The sequence below is a fragment of the Struthio camelus genome, chromosome 2 (genome assembly GCF_040807025.1).
Source record: "Struthio camelus isolate bStrCam1 chromosome 2, bStrCam1.hap1, whole genome shotgun sequence".
NCBI classification, from domain to species: domain Eukaryota; kingdom Metazoa; phylum Chordata; class Aves; order Struthioniformes; family Struthionidae; genus Struthio; species Struthio camelus.
The window spans coordinates 16660355-16684418 of NC_090943.1; the positions used below are offsets into that span (position 1 = coordinate 16660355).

At 44.3% G+C, this 24064-nt stretch overlaps 1 protein-coding gene across 4 annotated transcripts in view; it reads left to right on the forward strand.

Annotated features, from left to right (window-relative positions):
• Window positions 1-2191: 2191 nt before the first annotated feature.
• NRP1 (neuropilin 1) overlaps window positions 2192-24064 on the forward strand; it is a 115145-nt gene continuing 93272 nt past the window's right edge. For all 4 annotated transcript variants that reach the window (XM_068934391.1, XM_068934392.1, XM_068934393.1 and 1 more), the window contains exons 1-3: window positions 2192-2362; window positions 2541-3026; window positions 6310-6484. In XM_068934391.1, coding sequence (XP_068790492.1) covers window positions 2960-3026; window positions 6310-6484 — 242 coding nt within the window. In that variant the 5' untranslated portion in view covers window positions 2192-2362; window positions 2541-2959. The remainder of the gene's footprint in view (window positions 2363-2540; window positions 3027-6309; window positions 6485-24064) is intronic.

The window sequence follows — 24064 nt, forward strand, 5'->3', positions numbered from 1 at the left end:
ATACACACCCATTGAATTTCTGCTTAATAGTTTTCACTTTCAAAATTAAACTTGGCTTCTGAGAGTGAGCTTTTAACATGAACATGTATGTATACACTTATTCAAACCCTCCAATAAGCTACCATTAGTAGGCAATTTCTGAATTCAAAAATAGATATACTTTATTTAAATAGCAGTATTGTCCCTCAGTCAGTCTCAGACTGGAATGTGCTTCAGGACAGTACCAATTTATCTCAAGGACTGTCCAGCAGCATAAGAGTTTTAACAAGCAGAGAGCACTGTTACTTCTCCCCTTCCCCCTTGTTCTGGGAATTTCACTAAAAGAAAAAAAATTAAAGGGGGCTTAATGTGCTACCCATAAAATATACATCCCAATCAATCAAGAAAATGCATAAGTATTGTATATGATGATCCAGCGACTGCCTAAAGACAGGGAAATGAGACTGAACCCAATAACTCAGCCTGACTAGTTCCAGCCTGCCCAGCTCCCAGCTGAGGACCGTGGCCTGCCTGCAGACCCTGGCATGGGCAGGGGCAGAGACTAAGAGAAGAAAAGAATGAAGCACACAGAGAATATAAGAGGATCAAACTGTGCTTTAGTGCCTGATATTACAGAACTGCAGTCATGGAAGAGAACGGGAATGTCTGGCAAAAACTCAGAAAGTAGGGATGAGAGAGCGTACAGCATGAAACCGGCAGACAGATTTCCTATGGACTTAATCTCCAGACTTCAGCTGACCTTAAAGTCGAGGCTTCAAAAGGGCAGCGAGGGAGAGTGCGGGTGGAAGGCTTAGACTCCAGGCGGGAGACAAAGGGATGGAGGGGGCCGAATCTGTGTATGATTTCTGAACACAGATGTAACACATTTGTAGTTAATCTGTGCGGCTGCAAACTGACAACTATGTTTGAAAATTATTTCAAACATAGTTACATCTCTGGAGTGGACAGGGATTTACTGCTCCAGCTGCCCCAGGAAAATGACCCTGCCTCCTACCAAAGCCGGGCTTTTTTCCTTCTGATCCTTCAGAAAGACTCCAAGTGGAGCAGTTCCAAGTTCTGCTGTGGGTGAGGAGAGTGGCTGACATCCACCACTGGCCACAGGTCATTTTCCTAGCGCAAACCCATCTTTTGGGACCATTTAACACTGTGTTTCAACTTTCAGCCTTCAGAGCTCTTCCTCTAACCCCTGCTCTAGGGAGCAGATTAGAGGCCGCTCCCCTCGACACAGAGGGAGCTCAAAGCACTCCACATAAAAGCAGCAGCCAGGTTCAAATAGGTAATAACTCCCTGGGCGAAGGGGCAGCCTGTAAGGCAGAGCAACAGGGCAAGGAGAGGACAGGCCCTCGCCTGGGGAGCACCAGACCACCAAAGGCACCAGAGGGATTCAAAGCCCGCCGTGTCCCCTTTGTCCCCGGCACGGTGTGAGGATTGCTCAGAAGGAGACACGCACTCCTCAGAGAGGACTTGAGGTCGCGCAGCCTCCCTGGGGAGCAGAGGCGGCCGGGGGAGCCCAGCTGCTCCTCGGGCCCTTCCAGAGGTGGTGGGGGAGATGGGCAGAGTGAGGGGGCAAAGCGGTGAGGGAAGCGGAGGCAGGCAGGGAAGGAGAGCCACGGTGGGGGGAAAGGGGGTGCCAATAGGGGCGGGTGGCAGAGGGTGCAGGGATGCAAAGGGGTGGCCGCGGCTCGGCCCCCGCCAGCGAGGCCGGCAGCCCCTGGGCTGGCAGAGGACGGTGCTGCCCCACGGCGGGGCTCCGGAGGGACAGGCGTGGGGCCGGGTGCCCCCTCGGGGCACGCATGCACTTGCTGGGGAGCAAGCGGGGAGGAAAAGAGCGGGTCCGGGAGGGCCGGGCGGGTGCCCGGGCCGGGGCGCAGGGAGAGCAGGGCAGAGAGGGCAGGGCAGGGCGGCGGCGGCGGTGCGCGGGCGCGCAGGACCCGCGGCGGCCACTCCGCTCCGCTCCGCGCCTCGCCGGGCGCAGGTGGGCGCCGCCCGCCCGCTCTACCTGCCCGCGGGACCGGCCTGGCGGGGGAGGCCGGCCCTCGCCCCTCGCCCCCCGACCGCCCCTCTTAGCCCACCCATCCGCCGCTGGGTTTCGGGGCTGGGGCTCGCTGTGTTTGTTTGTTGATCCTCCGGCGCTGCCGATGTCTTGGGGGGCTGAGGAGGAGGAGGAAGAGGAGGAGGGCGGGGAGGGGGAGGGGACTGGGGCTCGGGAGACGGCGGCTCCTCTGCCTCTCTTATTGCCGCTGAGTTGCGCTCCTCTTCCTCAGGCTGCGAGCAGGAGCCGCCCGGGCGCTTCCCCCTTCGCGGCCGGCCCGGAGTCCCCGCGGCGGCGGCGGCGGCGGCGCGCTCGCTCCCGCCGGGGCAGGTGAGTGCGGGCGCCGGGCGCCGCCGCCGCCCCGGGCTGCCGGCACCGGGCGGGGGAGCGGCAGCTCGGCCGGGCCGGGCCGGGCCGGGCCGGCGGGGCGGGATGCAGTTCGCAAAACTCCTGAGCCCGTCTCGTCCCCGCTCACCGCCGCTTTCTCTTGCTTCTCTCCTCTCCGCAGAGCACCCCCGCCCCGTGCCCCGGACCCCTCCCTGGCAGAGCGCTTCCGAGGTGCCGGCAGCCGCAAGGATTTTTGTCTGTCTTGTTTGTGTGTTTGGGTTTTTTTTTGTTCTGTTTTTTTTTTCCCTCGTTTTCATTTGGCTTTCTAGTCTCCCTGGGAATGGTAGGGGCAGTGGCGCCTGGAGAAGGAACAAGTGTGGGGAAAGGGAGAGGGAGCCGAAGCTAAATGACAGGATGCGGGCGACTTGAGGCACAGAAAGAGAAGCCAGCAGCTCTCGGCCACGGGGACTGCCCTTGCGGACCGTGCTTTCTGCTCCCAACTCCAGCTGGAGGATTTAAGACCTAGGAAGAGTTGTGTGTGGAGGGCTTTTTTTTTTTTTTTTTTTTTTAAACCTCCTTTCGCTGCGCTCGGAAGGGAAGATGGATTGGAGACTTCTCCTGCACTGTGCAGCCCTCACCTTCACCCTCGCCAGGGCTCTGCGAAGCGGTAAGTGTCACAGGGGACGTCGGGTCTCAGCGTAGGCAAGCAGTTTCAGCGCTCGGGCTCCGAGGCTCTGAGGGAGGACAATGGGGCACGGCAGACAATGGGGCACGGCAGACAATGGGGCCGGCACCGACCCGAGCCCGGCTGCGGGGAACTTTCTGCCAAAGGACCGACGCGGCGCGGTCCTCGCCTGAGTTTCGCCCGCCCTGGCATTGCCTTCTCACTTTATTTTCCGCTCTTTGGGGCTGTTGTACAAAGCAGGCTGCTCGTTCTCACAAGATCAGGACCGTCAATTATCTTGATAATGCTTCCTCCCATAGGCAATTAAATAAGTGTCGCCTCCGAAATCTGAAAGATAATGAACACTTTAAGGAAAAGGCTTTTTCTCCCTCCTTTCTTTTCCAAAGGGCAAGATTGAGTATCATGCCTTTTACTAGCTGTGTGTGTACCTGCGGGTAGTCTGCAGACGGAGATCTCCCTAGCGTACCCTTTTCCAAAGTGTGCAGTTTACGTGCAACTTGCACAGTGCCAAGAGAAAAGCTGAGCCTCTGTGTGAAGGCTCAAGACTCCTTTCTAATAGCGAAATCTTCCAACAAATGACTGATCTAGCTAGTTTACTATTAGGCAGCCCGTGAAAACAGAATTAATTAAAAGCAACGCGCTCCTCCTTCCCTGAACAATGCCAGGGCACCGGGAATATTTCACTGCTTGATGCATTTTTAAAGACGGTCTAATTGTGGGACTGTTTGACGTTTAGCTCTCGTTCCAGAAACAGCTCGTGCGAGTTTTCCTTTCCCGACAAATCCTAAGCAATTATTATTAACTAATTATCAAATATTTACTTTTGCCTGACTGGGTTTTAAATCAGAGTAATTAAAAGAAGAGAGCACCCTCCACTTACGCTGGTATATTGTTTTAATAAGAGACCGCAAGTGGAGCCTCTTGGAAGAGAGCGCATTAAAATCGCATGTTTTATGATGGAAGTTAATCTCTTTCCCAATATATTTTGAGGAAGCTGCTTGATTTGCTAAGGACGAGCCGCCTCCCCCGGTGATGGGGCGCAGGAGCGAAGGCGTTACCAGGCGAGCGTCAAGCCGGGCTGGGGGCTGCTGGGCGAGCTGCCCCGAGCCCCAGATGCGGCGGCCGGCAGCCGCCTCCCTGGCCCCCGGAGAGCCCGGCACTGCTCCTGGCTCTGCACCCCTCTGAGCATGGGAGGGGGCGCCCTGCGGTCTTCTCGATCGTTTACTCCCCCTTAAAAGAAAAGTAGAAGGGTGGGCCGCTGGGCAGAACCACTACCTTGAGCGGGTAATGTGGTGGCCCTCCTGGAGTCACCCAGGCCGTTAACCTCCTCTGTAACCTACCAGACCTGCTAATACCTCCTTCACCTACAGCCCATGCTAGTGTCTGCTAAATTAATTCATTAACCTCATTTAGAACTAATGGTCCAAAGTCATTAGAAACTGCTCTTCTTAATCAAGTGTGAGGGAGATTGCACAGAGCCAGGGAGTCTAGCAGACCGTATTATCTTATTACACTGTCACTTTCCCAGAAGTCGGAGATTAAGGCGCGCTGGTGGTAGTGAGTCCACCTCAGCGTCCACTGAAGTGACTCTGTCAAGTGACTAGAAGCAGCACTGCTTTATTTCAGGCATTTAACAGATGCCAGACTCTGCCATGTTGTTTGCAGGGCTGGAGTGGATTTAATGAGACAGGATCACTTTCCGAGTGTGCTTACGGAGAGAGGAAAAGGCAGGATTCTCTGCGAGCCCTAGTAAGGCGGATTAGAAAGATCACCAGTGACAGCTTTTGAGCTTTGAGCTGCAACGCCTTTTGTTCTGGTCAGAGGCAAATAGCCTGCTTTACAAAGGCAAAGCGGAAATAAATAATAAGATAACCATTCCCAGCAACATGCTTAGCAATATCTGTTTTTTGACCAGACAGCAGAATACATATCATCGCCTTCCTTTCTAATTTATGGCAAATAATCCCCGTTAAGGTGTTCAGCTTTATGCATTTTTGATGTGTACTTCCTTGTTCATTTCCATTTGACCTGGTTTTCCTACAATAAAATTCTGTACATTTATAAATTCATGCTGAGAGCAAGAAATGCCATTTGGCTGTCATAGAGAATGTATTAGACACAGCATTGCAGTCTGTACATATAGTTATTGGGATATAGTGGTGTATAGACTTGCTTTTTAGTGCAGACATTCTTCCTGTCTGTAGTTTACTATCATATTTTATTGGTGAAAATTAAACAATCAGTGTGTGGGGAAAGGTTTTCTCCCTGAAGATCTATAGAAAGAAATCCATAGTAGTAAAAAAAGTGATAACACAAGCCTGCACTGGACTGTGAAGTGAGTGATCATGCAGATTAGATTTCTTGCCTCTTTTTATTCTCCCAATAAACCTTAAAATACAACCCTGACAACACTGACCAGAGGAGCAAGAGACAGCATACCAAATTTCACACCCACACTTGGTGATTCTGGAAACTTTTCCAACTATTTTGCTATTAGAGAAAACCTTTGTTGTTGTTGGGGGAGGGAGGGACAGAGGGAAGAGGAAAGGATGTTGTTCTGCTCCATTACTTTGATGCAGTCTCCAAGCATGAACAAACTTCCTTGAAGGAATAAATAGTGGATGATTTCTGCTTCACTAAAACCACTTTGTTCTCTGCTAGCCTGAGTTTGGAGAGCACAGATAGTTTCGACCTGCCTAGATTTATGGACTGATAAAACAAAAGGAGGGTCTGCTGCAAACGAGCAGGGATCCTTGAGGACAATCCCAGTGGGCAGTGACACAGACCAGGCTTATCACATAGCTGGGCAGGGGGTCAGACAACATCCTTTTAGCTCCCTCCCCCTCCCTCCCCCCCCCAGTTTACTTAAAACTTGTTACTTAAGAAGATTATACTTTTTGGAGATAATTGAGACTGAGACACCCGTCTGAGCTGTTAACACTGTGGTGAAGGGGCAAGGTTTTAGCGCTGCACGGGGCACTGTTTGCCCAGGGGAGCTTTTTAAAGGGGCACTGTTCATAACTGGAGTATCTTCTGTTACCCACCAGTAGACTTAGGCATGGACACCGAGAGGCAGGCATCTTTCCTTGGGATAATGTGGCAGAGATGCCCTTGTGTTAAAGGTGCAAGAATGCAGAAAAAGTTTGCTTAAAGGTGGCTGCAAAACCCCAGCACTTCCACAGCAGCTGGCTTGCTCTCTGCTGCTGGCTGAAAACGGGTGCGCGATGGGGTACTGAGGAAGGCAATGTGTGTGCTTCCATTGCAGACAAATGCGGTGACACCATCAAAATCTTAAACCCCGGGTACCTCACCTCTCCGGGCTATCCTCAGTCCTACCACCCAAGCCAGAAGTGCGAGTGGCTGATCCAGGCCCCGGAGCCCTACCAGAGGATCATGATCAACTTCAACCCCCACTTCGACCTGGAAGACCGCGACTGCAAGTGAGTGCGAGCGCCACGCGCTGCGGAGCGCCACGGCGCCACCTGGCGGAGCGCAGCGCTGCCGCCGCCGCCGCCGCCGCCGCGGGCCAGCGCCGGGGCTCCGCGCCGGCCCTCCCCTTCGTGGTGCTGCGTCCTCGGGTGCCTCGGAGAGGCCGCTGCGGCGGGCGTTGTGCTGTGGCGAAAGGCAGGAGGTGTTTGACTGGGGTAGTGGAGCGTCCTTCAGGGGGGAGAAAGAAATCTCGGTAACTTTTTGTGCTTTCTAAAGTACATTTGGGTTATGTATGCATGATGGGAGAGGCAGGCGGCTGATGACACGCGTTATGGGAGTGTGATTAGGGTGAGAGGTTTTGCCGCGCGAAGCACCAGTGCATGCTTGTTTGCCAGCTTGCCGCCTTAAGAAAGTCTGGAGCTTTTCGAAATAAAACCGCTCCCTTTCCTTTTGTATCCTCACAGCTAAACAGCCTGTGACAGAAACGGGCAATTTATAAATCATCAGCTTCTCTTAATGCAGAGTTAGTCTGACATTTACTCTGGCCTATTAAGGGGCAGAGGACTTCAGGTTTGGTAGTCATATTTCCCCCTTTCTCCCTTTGCAGCTGATTTATAGCTGGTAACTCGTCGTCCCCCTCCCTCCTCCTGCTCTACTGTACTGCCCTGAGAAAGGAAAGGAACAGCCAAGGCCCTCTGCTCCCCGATACTTGAGTTCACGTTGACCACCTGTTTCCAACAGCGGGAAAGGGAGTCAAAGCTTCCCAGAAGCTGTTCTCCACTTTTCCCCAAATCTGTGATTGGAAACCACATAGCTTGCACCTGGCAACACACAGTCAGATCACTCCCTTCTTCAGCATACCTTCTAAATTCAGCCTGCTTGTTTCATGAAGAAAATATTTTAATGATTCCTTATTTAAAAATTGCTTGAGTATCATGAGTTTTTCACCCCCTTTTGACAAATGCAGGAGAGAGTCATTGTTCATTGATGCTGCCACTCTCAAGGTCTTCTCTGCATGTCAGAAAGATTAAACTCAGCAGTCATTGATGTCTAACATTTCAAGGGAGTATTCAACATTTTACAAGATTAAGTCCTGTAAAATGTTGGTCAGCATCATCAGGAATGGGTGTAACAGACCATGAGGATTAGAGGGCCGGACTTAGAGAAAGATTGCACTCCAGCATTTAATTTTTGCCATGCTCATCTTTGTTCCTGTTTTTTAATAAATTGATTCATAGATCATAAATATTGATTTCCCTTAAAATGAAATTCTTTAATGGTGAAGTGTGATAGCTGGTTGCTATTTTGTTGTTTTTATAATCTCTTGTATATCAGTATTTCAGTACCATAGTCGAGTGATAATGTAGGAAAACCCTGGGCTCATAAAACTAAACTGGCTCTTTTTAAAATGAGTTTTTACCGCATTGTTGGAGCTGTGGCTCATATTCACACCATATGTTCACAAGCTGACTTCCCATTCTTTAATTTTTTATTTATTGCACTTGGGCAATGATTCACTTCCCTGGGTCTTCTTGATATAGGTTTTATTTTCTTTCTACAGGACAGTGCTAATGCTTAAAAGTGTTTGTATCTCTCTTTCTCTTTGTCTGTTAGGTAGAGATTAGGAAATTAAATCGAGCATATTTAAGTGTCAGCCCTTTTTTGTTCCTTGCTAGCATACGTGCTTTCCAAGGCTGTAAAACCCACATGTTCTTTGACAGCAGTAAAGTGGTGTACAGCATACAATTATTTAAAGAACAAGTAATCTTTGTAGCATAGGGCTGTACCAAACAATGCTAGGCTGAGCTGAACTGGGTCCGGGGAAGGGGTTGCCTCCCTCCCTTCATCATTCCCGTCTTGATATTCATTGTCCGCTCTCCATCCTGCAGTATTTCTTCCTCTGAAAGGGGGCCCACTGCCGTAACGGGATGGCAGTAGGTGGAAGAAAGTCTCCAGACAAGATTGTTTGCATTGTCATTATGGTGTGTGATCATAATGACTTTACTATTGTTTGGTCTATGCTGAAATGCAAATCTTCTAGGCTATTATGAATTACTCAGCTGCTACCTCACTTATATTTAAAATTGCTCTTTTTAACTTGAGAGGCATTGTATTTGTGCCAAAAACCTTAGGACCAGAATAACAGAAAATGATTTCAGCAATAGGAATTTGTCAACAAACTGTGTGGTTTGAAATTTCACTGTCTACTTAGGAAATTCACATTCGTTGTACCAAGTATTGGGTACAACAGGAGACTAATGTAATAAAACATATCACACACTTTTTTGGTTTTGCAATACTAAGTACATTTTCATTTCCTAATATATTTAGTTTATTAGGAGCTCTGTATGCAATCTAGAAATGTGCAATTTAAGTTACACTCTAGCTTATTGAAAGGTTTAGCATTGGAAATTAATAAGTAGTTAAATATGAAATGCAGATAGAAAATGAGAGACATGGGAATACATGTCTGGGAACCAATACTGCCCTGTACAATTATAGCGGACTGGAGGAGAAGATTAGCTTTTTGGCCTAGCTCCCAAAATCCTTTCTCTGACAAGAGTTGCCGTTCTTTGCATCTTATACCTTAATTAGCACTGAAAAGACTTTGGAAAGGTTCTCTTCTTGTTTTGTATGCCAACAGGAAAAACAAGAAACCTTACCTAACATGCATGTATATTACTGTATATATAGGACTAGATGCATTGAAATGTAAAACTGCTAAAAGTGTAAGGAAAATTGGAAGTAGCAAATAAAAGTATTAGCTCTTCTGAAGCTGCACTCAGTTAGTCTCTTTGTATGTTAAGGTTTGGGTTTCATATCAAAAATATGCCTTTGATTTATCTATTTATCAGCTTTAGCTGATAAATATTTCTCAAATGACTTCTAATAAATTTCAGAAATGTATGATTTTCTGAAGATCAGAAGCTTTTGAGTTGTTTTAAATTTCATAGTGAAAATTCCTGTTTCTCTGGAGAAATTCCAAAGGACTCAAGTTTCACACTTTTGAAGAATAAAGATACCCAAATAATTAAAAATATGTTCACACAAGCTATGTTCATTTAATGGAAAACGTTTTAGCCAGAACTACTGAACCAACATAACGGAAATGCTAGGTCTCAGCAGGAAATATACAGCCCTGTCAACCACAAATTGTTATCAAGGACATTAATCTATAATGAAAAATATGCTCTCTCTTTTAACTTTTAACTTTAATGAGAGGTATGCCTCCTCCTGAGGAGGCAAAGAACCAAAAATTAGGTTTGCATTTTAAGAGAAAAGTAGTTTCTGTTTACAGTTTTGCCTTTTCTCAAGCAAGCCCAAATAATAGCCATGCATTTTTGAGTGAGGGACATGGTTAAAACGAAGAGAAGAGACAAAACATATGGCTACGTATGACTTAAAATGCTCCACTATTTGTTGCATGTGGTAAATGCTTTTCAGCACTTAGTGCAAGCTGTACAAGTCTTGTGTTGCTGAAGTATCCTACTGTGTAAATGTAGCCATCTTGAATCTTGTAAAACTTTATACCGGGATGATAAACAAGAATGTCACTGATACAGTACTTTGAATTTATGGAACTTTTCCGGTTTCCCAGCAGTGCACACTATCAGCATGATAATTTATAATGGTTTGTGACAAATGTTGCTGAGCAAAGAAGTGTGTGGTTACGTTCAGATCAGATGTCATTATCTAGGGAGCAATAAAAATTTCACAGACACTAGGTTAAAAACATTAAGAAAATGAATGTGAAGCTTCAGAAGAAAAGGGCTTAAGAAAGGTGGAGCGCTGGGTAGAGAAAGCCTAACAGTGGTTTCCGTACTGACAAATTATTGACTTTGTTGCCAGACTTAACTATATTGTTTTACAAGGTTTTCATGGATACAGCACGCAGTACAATTGTTTTACTGGACATCATTTATAGATGTAGAGACTAAATATCATCCTTGCTTAACAATTATAGAGTATACACATTGCTGTCAAATCACTTTGAATGGAAAAATTGCCCATTTTGGAAACATTCAAGTTGCAGAAGGAACGGTGTCATAGATAATTTTTTTAATATTGTGTTTACCAAGGATAAGTTGCACTAATGAGTAACTAATGAGGACTGTATAGACAGTGCAGTCAGCAAAAAAAAATACCTGTATTTGTTTATGTAGAAGAATACAGCGCCATCATGTCCTTCAGTCTAGTAGGAAACATAGCTATCCAGACATATAGAGCAAAACTGTAGCCGCACACAACTTCTAAAGACCTTAATGATGTTAAAAATTCATCCCTCCATTTTATTTCTAAATAACATAAATGGAGTTATGCTGTAAATCGATAGGCATAACGAACTAAGGCTGGTAGAATAAATAGGAGGTGGGCAAGCTACGGCTCGGCCTTTCTGCAAAGTTTAAGCTTTCATTTACGTTTGTCTACATCCTGGTTGCTGTTCTTTCACGCAGCAAACCCTGCTTTGTGCAGACTTTTTGCTTTGTGTTTCTCTCGCGCAGAGTCAGTGTGAACCCACTGGGTTCGGCTCACTGGAGTAAGAGGACCCTGGGCAGCACTGCACGTGCCCTAGCTACGAAGTGAGAGGAGAGCTGCATGCAAAGGAAAGGGGTGGGCTGCCCATCAATCCCAACCTGGCAGAAAGGCGCTTTGAACTGCTAACAGCTGCACAAACTACAGCTGCTGTCAGGCTGCCCAGAGGTGCGGCTAGAGTCTTGCTGTGGGTTTACCGGCCCTGAATTGCTCCTGCATACTGTACGAAGGACTTAGCAGGTGTAACGCAAGGCCTGGACCTGGTACAGCCCTGTCCCTGCTGCCGTTGAAAGCAACGGGAGTTTTACCCTCGCCTTTCACAGAAGCACTGCCCGTTGTTCTTTACAGCTGTGAAGAAAGCAAAAACGCAGGCCTGGCAAGACTGTTTCATAGCTGTATAGTCATTTTGATGGCAGGTGTCAGTCAGAGCTTCCTAATCCCCTCTCCCTCAGCTGGGGTTGAGCTCAGTAGGCAGTGGAGTGAAGGCAGCCAAAAACACAAGCAAAGCCACAAAGCTGGTGAAGGAACAAGTTAATTCATCCCTGGTGGACGCTGGAGAGGCAGGAAGCATTTTTGACCCTGAGTAAACTCGGAAGAAAACTCTGAATAAGCCAGAGCCTCTGAGCTTTCAAACAGAAATAAGGCTGTAATGGCTCCTCTGGGTGCCAGTGTTGGGTTTTTAGCTGTTTGTCTCAAAATGGGGTACCTGGAACAGGTGTGAATGTCCCATCTTCCTCTGCTGAGGGCAGCTGAAATAATGCCCACATTTATACCTTTGTTTTTGGTTTGGAATAAACTAAATCACCCATCCCACATACCTTGAGCCATCCCGTAAGTCCTTCTTGCAGAAGACGGGCGAACACTTGAACTGTCCAGGTAGGGAAGCCCCGAGCTGCCACCATGAGCAGTGCTGCCGCGCCCACACCCAGGAGGCTGTGCCGGAGCAGAGGGGACCTTCTCAGCCCCCTGCCTCTCCAGTGCCTCTGTCCCTAACTGGGCACATCTAGCGATTTGGGACCTTTAAGGGATTATTTGGAGTATAAGGATCGAGGGAACTATCCTTCATTATGACCTTCAAAATAAGAAACGAGTAGTTTTGAAGTAGGAAAAGAGTTGTTGCAGTGGATTTTGGGGATATGTGATATCTCTTTGCTTCTGGGTGCACTCTTAGAGCATTTCTCTACTTAATATTAAGCGTGTGAAAAGTGTTTCTCAGGGAATGTGCTATTTCTCCAGGCGGTCCTGTTGGTGACCATGGATATTTGATACTCTCTGCAAGGCTATAGGAAATGGTGCCAAGGAGTGGAGTCAGTCCAGGGCCTGCTCAGGATCAGGGAGACAAAAACACTTGTTGTAGTAGACATGGAGCATAATTGAGGACGGGGCTGTTGCCTCCTACACACCCACCCACTCACATACAAATAATACTTTTCCTTAGCTTAAAGGTTCTGCATCATAAAAATATACACAAATGTTTACTCTTTGTTACAGGATTCAATGAGCATTTGCAAACACGTATCAGATGCAAGTATCTAAGGATAGTTCTGTCATTTTATTGTACTTTAGAGACTAAGTAAGAGTTGAAAAAAGTTGAAAATTATATTGTTTTTCTGATTACACAGTGTCATAAACAGACTCTTTTGTTGTTTACCCAAGCAGTTAACTCTTGCGAAAGCCTCTATTGTCAAACTGTTTCATGGTTCTTGCTTTTAGAGTAATAGTTTGACTTTGAGTTTTCTCAGGAAAAGCTATCAGGGAAACCATGACAAAGCTGGTTGTAGCTAGACAGTCTGCACTCTCCTCTGCTAGGGATTGAGGTGTTTGGTGCAGAGCCCTTTTTCCGTTCTATGTATGTGGGTACCTTCCCTGCCACAGTAGAGCTTTGACCTTGGTTTGGGTCTCTGTACACTACTGCATTAAAACTGTAGCAATAATCATATCAGTATATATACAGGCGTTTATATTAAGCTAGATAGTCAAGTGAACTGTGAGGAAAATTCTGTCTTGAGGTGCTACAACCAGATGCCGTTCAGACAGTAAACAGTTTGAGAGAAAAATACGGATTCCCACAGGCCTAATCCTTCAGCTTTTCAGTGGACACAGATAAACAAATTCAGAATAGAGGGCTGAGCCCTTTCTAAACTGAAACCCGGAGTCCTTGGCGTTAGCCCTACAAAACACTCAGTATGCTTTCAGTGGACCCCACCCCACTCACCTCTCCCCCCAACATCCCTTGTGTTAATGTAGTTAAAACAAAAACCTATGTGTTACTGAAAATTAGATTCCTAATTATAACTTTTTGCAAGCTGTGACATTTGATCACAACTTGATAATTATGATACAGAGACTTTTATATAGTTGATGTAAAACTAAGTTCAATCATTTCCTTTTGTAATTTTTCCGAAGAATGAAATTATATCTGAAAACAGGGGACACATGCACTCACAAGTGTATGTCAAGACTTATATATGATATTGAGCAAGTTGGATATAGGCATATATGGTCTATGTACAACTCTGTGCATATGTACCCATATTTATGCGCATAGTATAGATTTGTTAGTTTATGTAGACGTTCCTAAAGTAAATCTACTAATTAACGCGCTAATACCCATCTTAAGGCTGATAATTAGGTATAAAGAGAACAAGAGACAGGATTAGTGTTCAGATCATGTTCCAAATGCCTCTTAATTGGGTGTTTGTAATCAATCCTGATTGCAAGAGGCAGTGGTTTGGCAGCATAAAGAATGAAAACGCCTTAGCCCTACTATTTTCCTGTTAGTTGACTTGGCCGTAGTATTTAGGTCAGGATCCAGTGTCAAACAAGGTGATTTTGTCAGCTGTGGCGATCCTTAAAAAACACATAAAAATCTTTTCTAATGATATTTTTTCAAGTTAAACATTCTCTCAAACTGGTGAGTTATTTTTATGCAGAATCTTAAAAAGTGTTTTCAAGTGAACCACAGAACAGACTTTGTTCTCCTGGCCTCCATCCACCAATGACTTCTGAAATCAGGTCTGAGTTCACTGTGAGTCTTTCATTGCATTGACCTTGGCACTTTTCTCACCAAGCCACAGTTTTCCATCACAAAGCCGCACAGCTTGGTATAATGATTATTTCTTTATCCCAAATAACCAAACAATTTTTTAAACAGGGTGATAGATTTCCCTCTTGTGCTGTGGGAAGCAAGCACCTGGTCATTTCCAAATAGAGTTTTAATGAACTTCCTGAAGGAGATTTGAAAGAAGTTTAATAAGTCACCTGCCAACTTTTTGGGAGCATAGGTCATTTGCTTTTCTGTAGGAATTCACAAAAATGTGCAAATAACCCCTCCCCCTGCCAAGTCCTGAACTTCCATGGAGGAAATTGATTTTCGTGGACAATATCAAAGGTTTTGAAAAACATAATCTCAAAAAATCAAATTTCTGATCATTTCTCACACATAAGAAGCCACAAGCTTCTGTGAAGCTTTGTGAGCCACAAAGCTTGTTGTGAACTGTGTGAGATTTATAATAATTCATTTAAACAGAAAAGGATTGTGCATATTTAGACTCATCTTGAATGTTAATAGCATTACAAATATTTTACGTAATGCTCTAAAATCAAGAATTTAGATGGCTCAAAAGGACCATTGAGAAAAATACATGCATGTACAGAAGAGACATCCATTTGACATGGTGATTTCCTCCAGAAGAAACTATGTGCATCACAGCACTACAATAACCAGCTTTTGTACAGGAGGAGCGAGGCTGGTTGGCCGCTGCCTTCCAGGCTGCCGGGGAGCTGCAGTGGTGACAGGCCCCCAGTAAAACGCAGACACGGCACGCTGGCACTGCCTGGGAGACTGGGTTCGTCCCTTGCCAGCGCTGGGGCCCCCCTGCAGAGCTGCGTGGCACCCTGCTCCATGCAGCTGCCCCGCTGCTTTGCGTCTTGGAAAAGAAGATGTAGCTACTCCTTTTTTTTTTTTTCTTTTCTAAAGGCACTCCTTTTTAAATTCGAAGTTGAGAATCTAAAGAAAAAGAGAGGTCTGTTCACACCCCTGTGATTACTCTACCTCAGGCTTTGAGAAATGCTTTCTTACAGCCAAGCTTGAGCACATCTTATTCACATAAACAGTCCCACTGAAGTCAATTAAAACAACAGACTCGCTTGTGTAGGGCTAACAGCGCTTGAAAGCTAGGACGTATGTTTATGACACTATACAAATTAACAGTTACTTTTTATAACAATGGATTTCAGATGCTTGCAGACTAATTTACAATGCGCTAGGAACTTCAACTTCAATTCTTTTTGTCCCATCGGTTCATAAATCATCATCATCAGTTTTCATTTCTTCTCCAGAATCTTAGTTCATAACAGTGAAGGTCTGGGACAAATTGCTAAGTGCACGGGTTAGAATTAAAGTTCGTCTCATTATAGGAATTTTGTGCCAATCTGTCATTAAGCCAAACAACTTCTACTGACTTTCTTGTGATGTATTCATATGTAACAAGGGAAGCAGATCAGCAATTTAGAAAAGCTTTAGCTCGATCACCATGCAGAAATGTAGGCTACGCTTCCTATTTCCATAGTGATCACTCTACTTTGCCAGATGCAAAATGGGAGGCTTACATCCTTCGTGCTAAAAATTCTTCTTAGAGGAAATCCTAGGCTGTCGCTCCATTTGAGCAGCTTTAGTTAAGTCTGGAAAAAAATATGCAAAGGTAGCTCTTAAACAAAAGCTCTTTTTTTTTTTTTTTCTGTTTCACAGCCATCGCCATAATCTGTTTCGGAGACAGAAGCATATGATGTATTAAAACGGCAGGCGTATGTTCTGATTGCTTTCTGACATTCCCAGAAGACCCCTGAGACTTTGTGTCACAATTCTATAAGCTTTATCTATTTGTATATTCGTATCTGAGCTCAAATCCAAAACTTCTTTATATGCATTTACAGCAGACAATTTATGTTCATCTCCTTGTGTTTCAGATGGCAACTGGTTAAAACAGACAGATATTTAAACCACTTTATATAGTCTAACATTATTCTAATACTTTTGAGAAGTTTTCTATTTGGTGTTAAATAGCGCATGTATTATACAATGTAGGTATGTAAAATAGGTACAGGACCATATTGAGCTGTGAAGCAAGTAAGGATAGCTTCACTGATGTTGTTGGTGTTGCACCTGCTAGTAGCTTGAACAACATAAAATACTATAGGCATATCGTATTATGTTCCTTACTGATTTCCATATTCGTTTATCCTCCAGTTATAGCAGATGATGGTCTTCACAAAGTATAATTGTCTTTATCTCATCTCTCTGACATCATTTTCAAGTTTCTTGTTACTCTTTAATAGAGTAGCTAACAGTACCCAAATCGGCTCTCATTCTTCCCATCCTAGGATTTCATTATTCAGGAAACCAGCACTCTTCAGTCTTTCCCGCTCAAATAGCTCTCCCCAAACCAAACCTAAACTAACTACCAATAACCAGTCTCACGCTTCCCAAGCAGCCAGCCTTCCTCTGCTGCCTGTTACGTTTTTACGTGGTACTTCTTTGTTTATGCTATTAACTCTACTTGTGTGCTCCTTGAAACTTGAATCTTTGTCTTCCAAAGCCTTGTCTTCATGCACTGACTTTTGTATGATTTAACTGTTTCAATTAGGGGCCTAATTGTGTATAGGTAGAACAATTCAGCAACCACGGGGGGACACATATTCCTGTATCAAGATGCCTTATGTTAGTACTTCGGCAGAAATAAACCTTGCTAGTGTCAGCAGTTTGTAGTAGGAACTGTACTGCTTTATCTGTAATGGTTCCTAAACTGGTATAGTTAAAGTGACCATAAAAAAATGTATAGACCTACTTCTGTGCTGTATAACCAGTCACAAATGCTTGTAGAGGTTTTTGGATAGTGTATTAGCTTATTTTGTTAGCAAAAATTAATGACATTGCCTTACTGCTTGCAAGTAATTGCTTGCATATATGCATATAAATATAAAAGTACAAATATATGTGTGTGTGTGTGTGTGTATAATATGTGTGTGTATATATATATATGCGCACACATAGCCTATTTCCCTTCTTTTGGGAGGACTTACTGACATGTCTATTTTCTCCTAGGTTTTAGTCTTCAAACAAAAGCTTAGGCAAAGTACCTAAGCAAAGCTGTTCCTCTGCCTACTGTAACTTACACTCTCTAGGGAGGTTTTTTTTTTTTGAACTTGCCTCACTAGGCAGATAGATAAATTACTGTGGCGTGAACTTCAAGCACCTTGCAAGCACCTCATGGAAACTGTCCATATGCACACTCTCACCCTGTGATATTTCATATCCTGTGCAAGGTAGTTTATCAGTTTTCTTAGTTATTCCTCCCTCCATCCCCCAACACCACAAAGTAAAAACGTGCACATTTTGTGCATGAGTAACCGCAGCTCATCTGATGCTTTGAAATTAAGCTATGAGTGCTGTGAAAATAAACATCTGATCACCAGGTAATTCTGGATGTCCCCATATACTCAGCGCAGAAAGGAGAACATATCCTTCCTTGCTATAGGAACCCATGTCCCACTTCCAGCTCTTTCTCATCTGAAAGATTTTGGATTATTTTAATTTACATAGTTAAAAAAAGGAAGCTGTGTTTCATCAGCCCGATTCTTAATTTGTCCAAAGATCATTCTACTGAAGTTAGTGGAGCTACAGTGATTTATATCAGCTGAGGAGTTGACTCTACATTTCTATAGTACTCTAGAAATCTACCGCATTGTAGCTCAAATTGTGTTAACTCATAGTGAAGGCAGTTAAAGTTTTGCCAGTCAATGAGATCAGGCTTTAATACTTATTGCAGAATAGGTGAGATCTTAAAAATAGGTGGAATAAAAAACAAAGTCCTTGTGTCATGTATACAAATCTTTCTTTTCACTAAGAGCTTTAAAGAAGTATACAGGATTGGGTGCTAGGGCACTGTGTCTGTGTTCATGGTGCTAACACCCTCACACTACTTGATCTTGGGCAAGTCAATCATTGTTTTTGTGCCTCAGTTTCCTTAGAGCAGATAATATTTCCCTGCTTTGAAAATATATTAAGGATGCACTTACTAATCTTTGTAAAGTCCTTAGAGACTTCTGGATGGAAATGTAATGCGGTGTAATAGTTATTTGCCATTGTTCTGTATTTGTTCATTTTCTAGCTGTTATTCTTTTTTTTTTTTTTAGAATATACCGCTGCTTAAAAATGCATGTGGCAATCTATTGACTTTCAGAGAGAAGTGTTATCCAAACAAAAATAAAGAATAGGACCCGTGCTCACAAGAGACATATTATCCATGATGAGAAGACTCTATAACAGACACAGCACTAACTCAAAACTGAACACCAAATAGCATCCAAATGCAAGCAATTTCAAATGTGCGCATATTGTCAGTATGAAACCAGGCCATTCTGCAAACGCAGTGTCCCCCAAGGAGTAGTGAACCTAACAGCGGCAACACTAATGGCTGTCTTCTCATGTGCAGCCAGGGAAAGGAGCACTTTAGAGCTGCCTTGGGCAGCTTTTAAGTTATTCATTCTTAACTTACTTCTATAAAGCTGTTATTGGGTGGAAGCAGATGACACAAAGATTTGGGGCTTGCTCTGTCTCTGGAGGAAGCCTTGCCCGTCTTTGCACATAGGGTAAAACTCTGCCCCCACCAAAGTCAAGGGGAAATTCCACCCCACCGCTGTGGGGCTTCAGCTGAACAAAATGCTTTTAGGCTCCACAAAACCCTTGTGAAGAGCACTTTTCAGATGCTAGTGTATCTCATAATATTTTTCCTGGTTTAGACATTACTTTCCTTCCAGTATAGACAGCGCATGTGGGGTAGCAAAGTAGCCCATGCTTTTTCGAATGCATTTTGTACTGCTAAAACGATGAAATGCAACAAATACCTAATTTTCTGTTGTCGGAGTACTGCATGAAGTACTGTGCTAGGTCATCTACCTTGCTTCTTAAGCTGCTTTCCGAATGTTTTGGGCTGTTGCGTGGTTTCCTTGTTGCATCTGCTCCTTTCCTATCTATCTCCTTTCTTTAGGTAATATAAAAGCTTACAGTCTCCTAAGGAAAACACAGTTAATTCTCTTTCTCAATATTCTCAACTCCAAGTTCGGTAAATCATAAGTTAGGCCTCAAAGAAATTACAAAGCTATATAAAAATCATTGTATCTCAACAACTGTTGTTGATTTCTTTTTTATTTTCCTTCTATTACATTTTGGGGCTTTTATCTGTGATGATAATAGCTAGAAAATTCTTCCATCTTAAATCGGAAATTTGGAAATACCATGATATCTGCATCTGATGCTTTAAAACTTCCCGCCAAATTTCATGACACTGGTGATAAACATCATGACAGCTGCCAATGCTGGATTCTTGTTAAAGTCCTAAATTCCTGATACTGTTTCTGTCCTCTGTGACAGCTCAGATCCTCCAGGTGAAGTGACAGATTTATAGAAGAAAAATAGAATCAAAAGAAAATTGAAGTATTCATTTATTTTGATTTCACTGCTTTGCTGTTTCTTCACCCCTTACTGCATGATCAAACTTACAGAAAGCAAAATTCTTCCCCTCTCAGTTTACCACCCTTTTCTGGTAGTATCTGTACAATAACCTAAGTGTTCTGTTGTTATGGAAGCTAAGTGTTTGTACGCCTTCAAAGCCAGCTTAGACTAGCTAAAGAAATGAAAAGAAAGCCATTAAATACAACAACATCACTTTTGGCTCAGGAGAACCCCGATCTGCAAATCACTGGCACTTTTTTAGGAAAAACTCCCTACAGCTGCTGGAGGGATCTTACACTCCCCCACTGTCATCCCTTGGCAGGCAGGGTTGGAGACGAGTTAGGTGGACTGGCACAGAAAAACTTTCTTGTGCCATGATCTTTTAAATATTGTGCATGTTTATGTTTTCAGGGAATTTTGCTCTTTCAGCTATTACAGAAAAAATTGTGCAAGCAACATGTACATTAAGGGTCCGATCCTCCACTTAACCATAGCGTTTTTATGCCCGTGTGCGCCTGCGTGAAGTCAATGAAGTTGTAAATGGCTGCTTTGTATTTCCATCATGGGCCAGATCCTTCACTGGTGAAAGCTCCTCCTGTTACATTTACTGCGCTGGAGCTAATCTGATGTGCACAAGCTGAGAAGTGGCTCTAAATGCGGGGGTTGTTCCGAGGACAAACTTAATTTTCAAAACACTTTTATAAAGTCAAGGAAATCTTAATGTCTTTATTCTGTTATTACTCTAAAATAATAATCCCAAACTGACCTGGGAGCTATTACTCAGTGAGCGCTGGCCCCTTGGAAGGCTTCAACTTGTCAAGTTTAGCCATTTTTTGAATGCACAGAGGAAGTCATTAAGACACATCAGGCAGCTGATTGCTATTAAATTCTGCAGAGAGTTCTGTGTAAAAATCAATGCCGTAACAGGGCTACAAGAATCTAAGAGGCAGGAAAAGCATTTATTTACCCTCTGGTAACTCAAAAATGGATTAATAGATTTTGTGAAACCTCAAAAAATATCACCTTTGAGCTCAGGGCCAAACGTAAGCCTCTCTGACAAAATAATACAGATCAGAAAGCTAGGAGCATGTGAAAATGGGATTATAATGGAACTGTCACTGCTGAAACCTCAACTATATGTTTCTGTACCAGAGAAATCTCACACTTCTACACGTATACCCATGCACACGCTCATTATTGTATCCCAAGAAACACCTTTTTTGCTATATTTACACTAAGGAACCTGTAGGGAAAATGCCTTTTTAGCAAAGTATGATCTTGTATAGCTCTTGCCAGAAAAGTACTATGAGACTTTTCCAGATGAGCGCAGGCTCAGCATCAGCAAAAGTGTTACTTAGATGGCTGGTGGTTTTTACACGTGTGGGAAATGCGCTGAAAAATGCCACACCGTTTACTACTAGTTGAAATTTTTTCAGAAAAATAATTCTTCATGGGAAAAACTAGTTGAACTCAAACTAGGAAGTTCTACTGTAAACACTTATTTAATAAAACAGGCAAAGACCATTGGCTGGCTCCAAGGTCAATTGCCGTGGAATGGCCTACATCCAAACAGGCTGATTCTCTTCCCCCCAAAGCAGAGTGGCTGCATTCGATCCAATTTTTGGCATGAATTTCATTCAATTTTTTGATGGGAAAATGTTGAAACATCTTTTTAATTTGATTTCTTTCCTTTGTTTCTTGTATTAAAAGATAATTTTACTGAATTGTAATAAATTTTGCTGCCTAATAACATAGACTCATTTGGATTTGACGGGACCTCAGGAGATCATCTAGTTCAACTTCCTGCTCAAAGGAGCTGCATTTCATGTAATACAAAAGCTAAAATGAAGCAATCCAAGTAAAACAAAATATTTTGGACATTATCATTCCAGATTAGGATGTTTCAGAATCTTTATTTCATGGTATATACAAGCTTTTCTATTCGCATAAATACTAGTTTCACACCAGATTTCTTTGTTAATTTTAAAATTTTATATTTCATGTTTTTAATAAAATTGTTTCTCTCCTACCTTTCCATTTTAAAATGCATAGAAATATTAAGTGGGGTTTTAAAAAAATTATTTAACAAACCTATTATGCATATGCCTATGCCTATTATGCATGAATTTTTTCAAGTGCTGAAGGGGAATATACCCCACTCCAAGAAATACCTGCTCTATGAAAAGATGAAGAAGCTACCCATCAGATCATAAGGCTGGTCATCAGAGCTACAGTTTTATTATTAAAATGAATGGCACCAGGGCACGGATCCCAGCGCTGGCCCATTCGCTAAATTATTGGCATGGTGTCTGGCATGGTTTTTGCCCGCAGCAAACATCTCTCCTAGTTGATGCTGGGGCTCACGATGCCTCGCACGCGCCAGGGCTCGCGCCCCAAGGGCAGCAGAGACGGCTGCCCCGGCCGGGAGGAGCAGGACTGAGCGCTGCCACGTGCCCTCGCCTCCCTCCTCGCCCGGGCTGTGGCCTTCCCGGGGAGCCCGGGTGCCTGGCCTGGAGGGGCTGAAGCGAAGGGGCAGATTGCGGGCGGCGTCCCCAGCACAGCGCTGAGGACATAGGCTGCTGCGCTCTCATTATAGCCGGGGAAAATCCACTTCTCTTGCATGGATAATTTGGAAGTTATGAATCAGCCTGTTGTTTTTATTTCAGCAGAGCACAGGCAAGAGCTCTGTAAAATTAGGCTGCTGCCTGTCTGTCAGGCAGCTGAAGATTTTTACCCTGCAGCCTCTTTTAATGTGCATTCTTGGCCAATTCTGAAGAGAAGCGGTCACAACCGGGCACCCGCAGACGTTAGAGTGGGTTTCATCTGCTAGCCATTTAACCAGGGACTTTGCTTGTGTGTCACGCTGTGTTTGATGCAGCCATTAAGCATCCTGACCCAGTAACCAAAAAACTGATTCGGTGAATGAATCAAAAGGCACTGCAAAAATATGCTCTTGAATTGTCTGTATTTGAAGAGAGATTAATATTTTCTTGCAGTGTATCTACTTTTCCCAGGTGTTAAGTAGACCATTTGCTGTCTGCTGCTTCTTAGGGTTTTTTAAAGTAGGTGATAAAGGCTATTCCAGCCTGACTCTACAAGGTTTAAAGACAGTTATCTGGAGAATAATGCGTATATCTCCCAAATAATTAGCAATTATCTGTCAAAAAAGCTTCTGAACTCACTACAGTAAGAAAAACACTTTTCATCTTTGGCTTTTTCCATCTCCCTCCTCCTCTTCTCCTCCCGCCCCTTTCTCTCCTTGCATTTTCTGAGCAGGCTTTGCCAAAAGAAACACTGATGAAAGTAACTTTCAGTGGCTGAGCAGTTCCCTCCCGTCACCTCCTCCCTATCCGCCCCCTAGATTGCGACAGACATCTGCCTTTGTACACACTATGTCAGAGTCCGGCAGAGACATTTCATGTTCATTGTTTCTCCAAAATAAATAAAAGCAGCACAGAGGATACGAACTGGCTGTAGACGTCCCATTGCTAATAATGGAGCTATGTTGGTAATTGCTAGTAGTGATGCAGTGTTTCAGCATGGGAGCACTGTTCTAGCTGTAATGTGGATCTGGCCTGAATAAAGTGACACAGACGGTAACGTTATTGCATATTCCTTTGTAGGGGAAGCTGAAAATGTTACTGTGGGAAGAAACCCCACTCCTACATTTCCTTCCAGTTATTTCTTTCATATTAGCATAGCTGGCATGCGTGAGCCATGAACTGTGTCAGTGGCACCTAAGGAGCCTGAAGAGACTTCTGTGAAGTAGGAAGCAATTGTGCCACTTAAGACAGGAAACACTTAGATGCTGTTTGACAGAAGAATTGCATTTGCCTCCCTTGGCAGGACTGACCCATTCTGATCACACGCAACGGCCAAACAGCAAACAGCCAATTTGCAGGAAATCAGAGTTTAAACATCCCTGTAGTTGCTCTCGGAAAGCCCAGTTCTGGAGCCCCTTCTCGTCAAGCGGCGCTCCCACATCTGCGCCTCAGCCGGCAAGGGCCGCACCGCCGTTCTGCTGGCTGCAACAGCAGGAGCACACCCTCTGCGAGCCGGCTCTGGGTCCGGCTGCCTTTGATGCGTACGAAGTACGTGCCCCTCTGAGCGCCCGGCTTCTTTCATGCTTACGTACACATCCACTGCAGCACTCTGCTGAGCCGCAAACAGTGGAAATGCACACTGCTACTTTGGCCTGGCTGCAACATGTTTCCTTTGAAAGGTGTTTGTAAAACAGTGGCAGCATGTCAAAGATAAGCGAGGCAGGAATCAGTTGTATTTGCCAAGGTCTGCCTTTGTTGGCTCTGTCCACAAGGAGAGCTACCCTCACTTTTGAACTCTCCGAACTTGCCGTGTGTTCAACCACAAAAATCGCTAGCTTGCCCAGAGCGTGAGTGACAGAGCGGGAGCTGTCCTTCCTGGAAAATTAGGTCACAGCATTAGATCAAAGTCCGAACATGCCATTTTACACCACATGGATGTACTGACCAGCCAAGTTTCACGTCCCAAGCGCAGGTGTCTACTAACTGTATTGTACGCACATGAA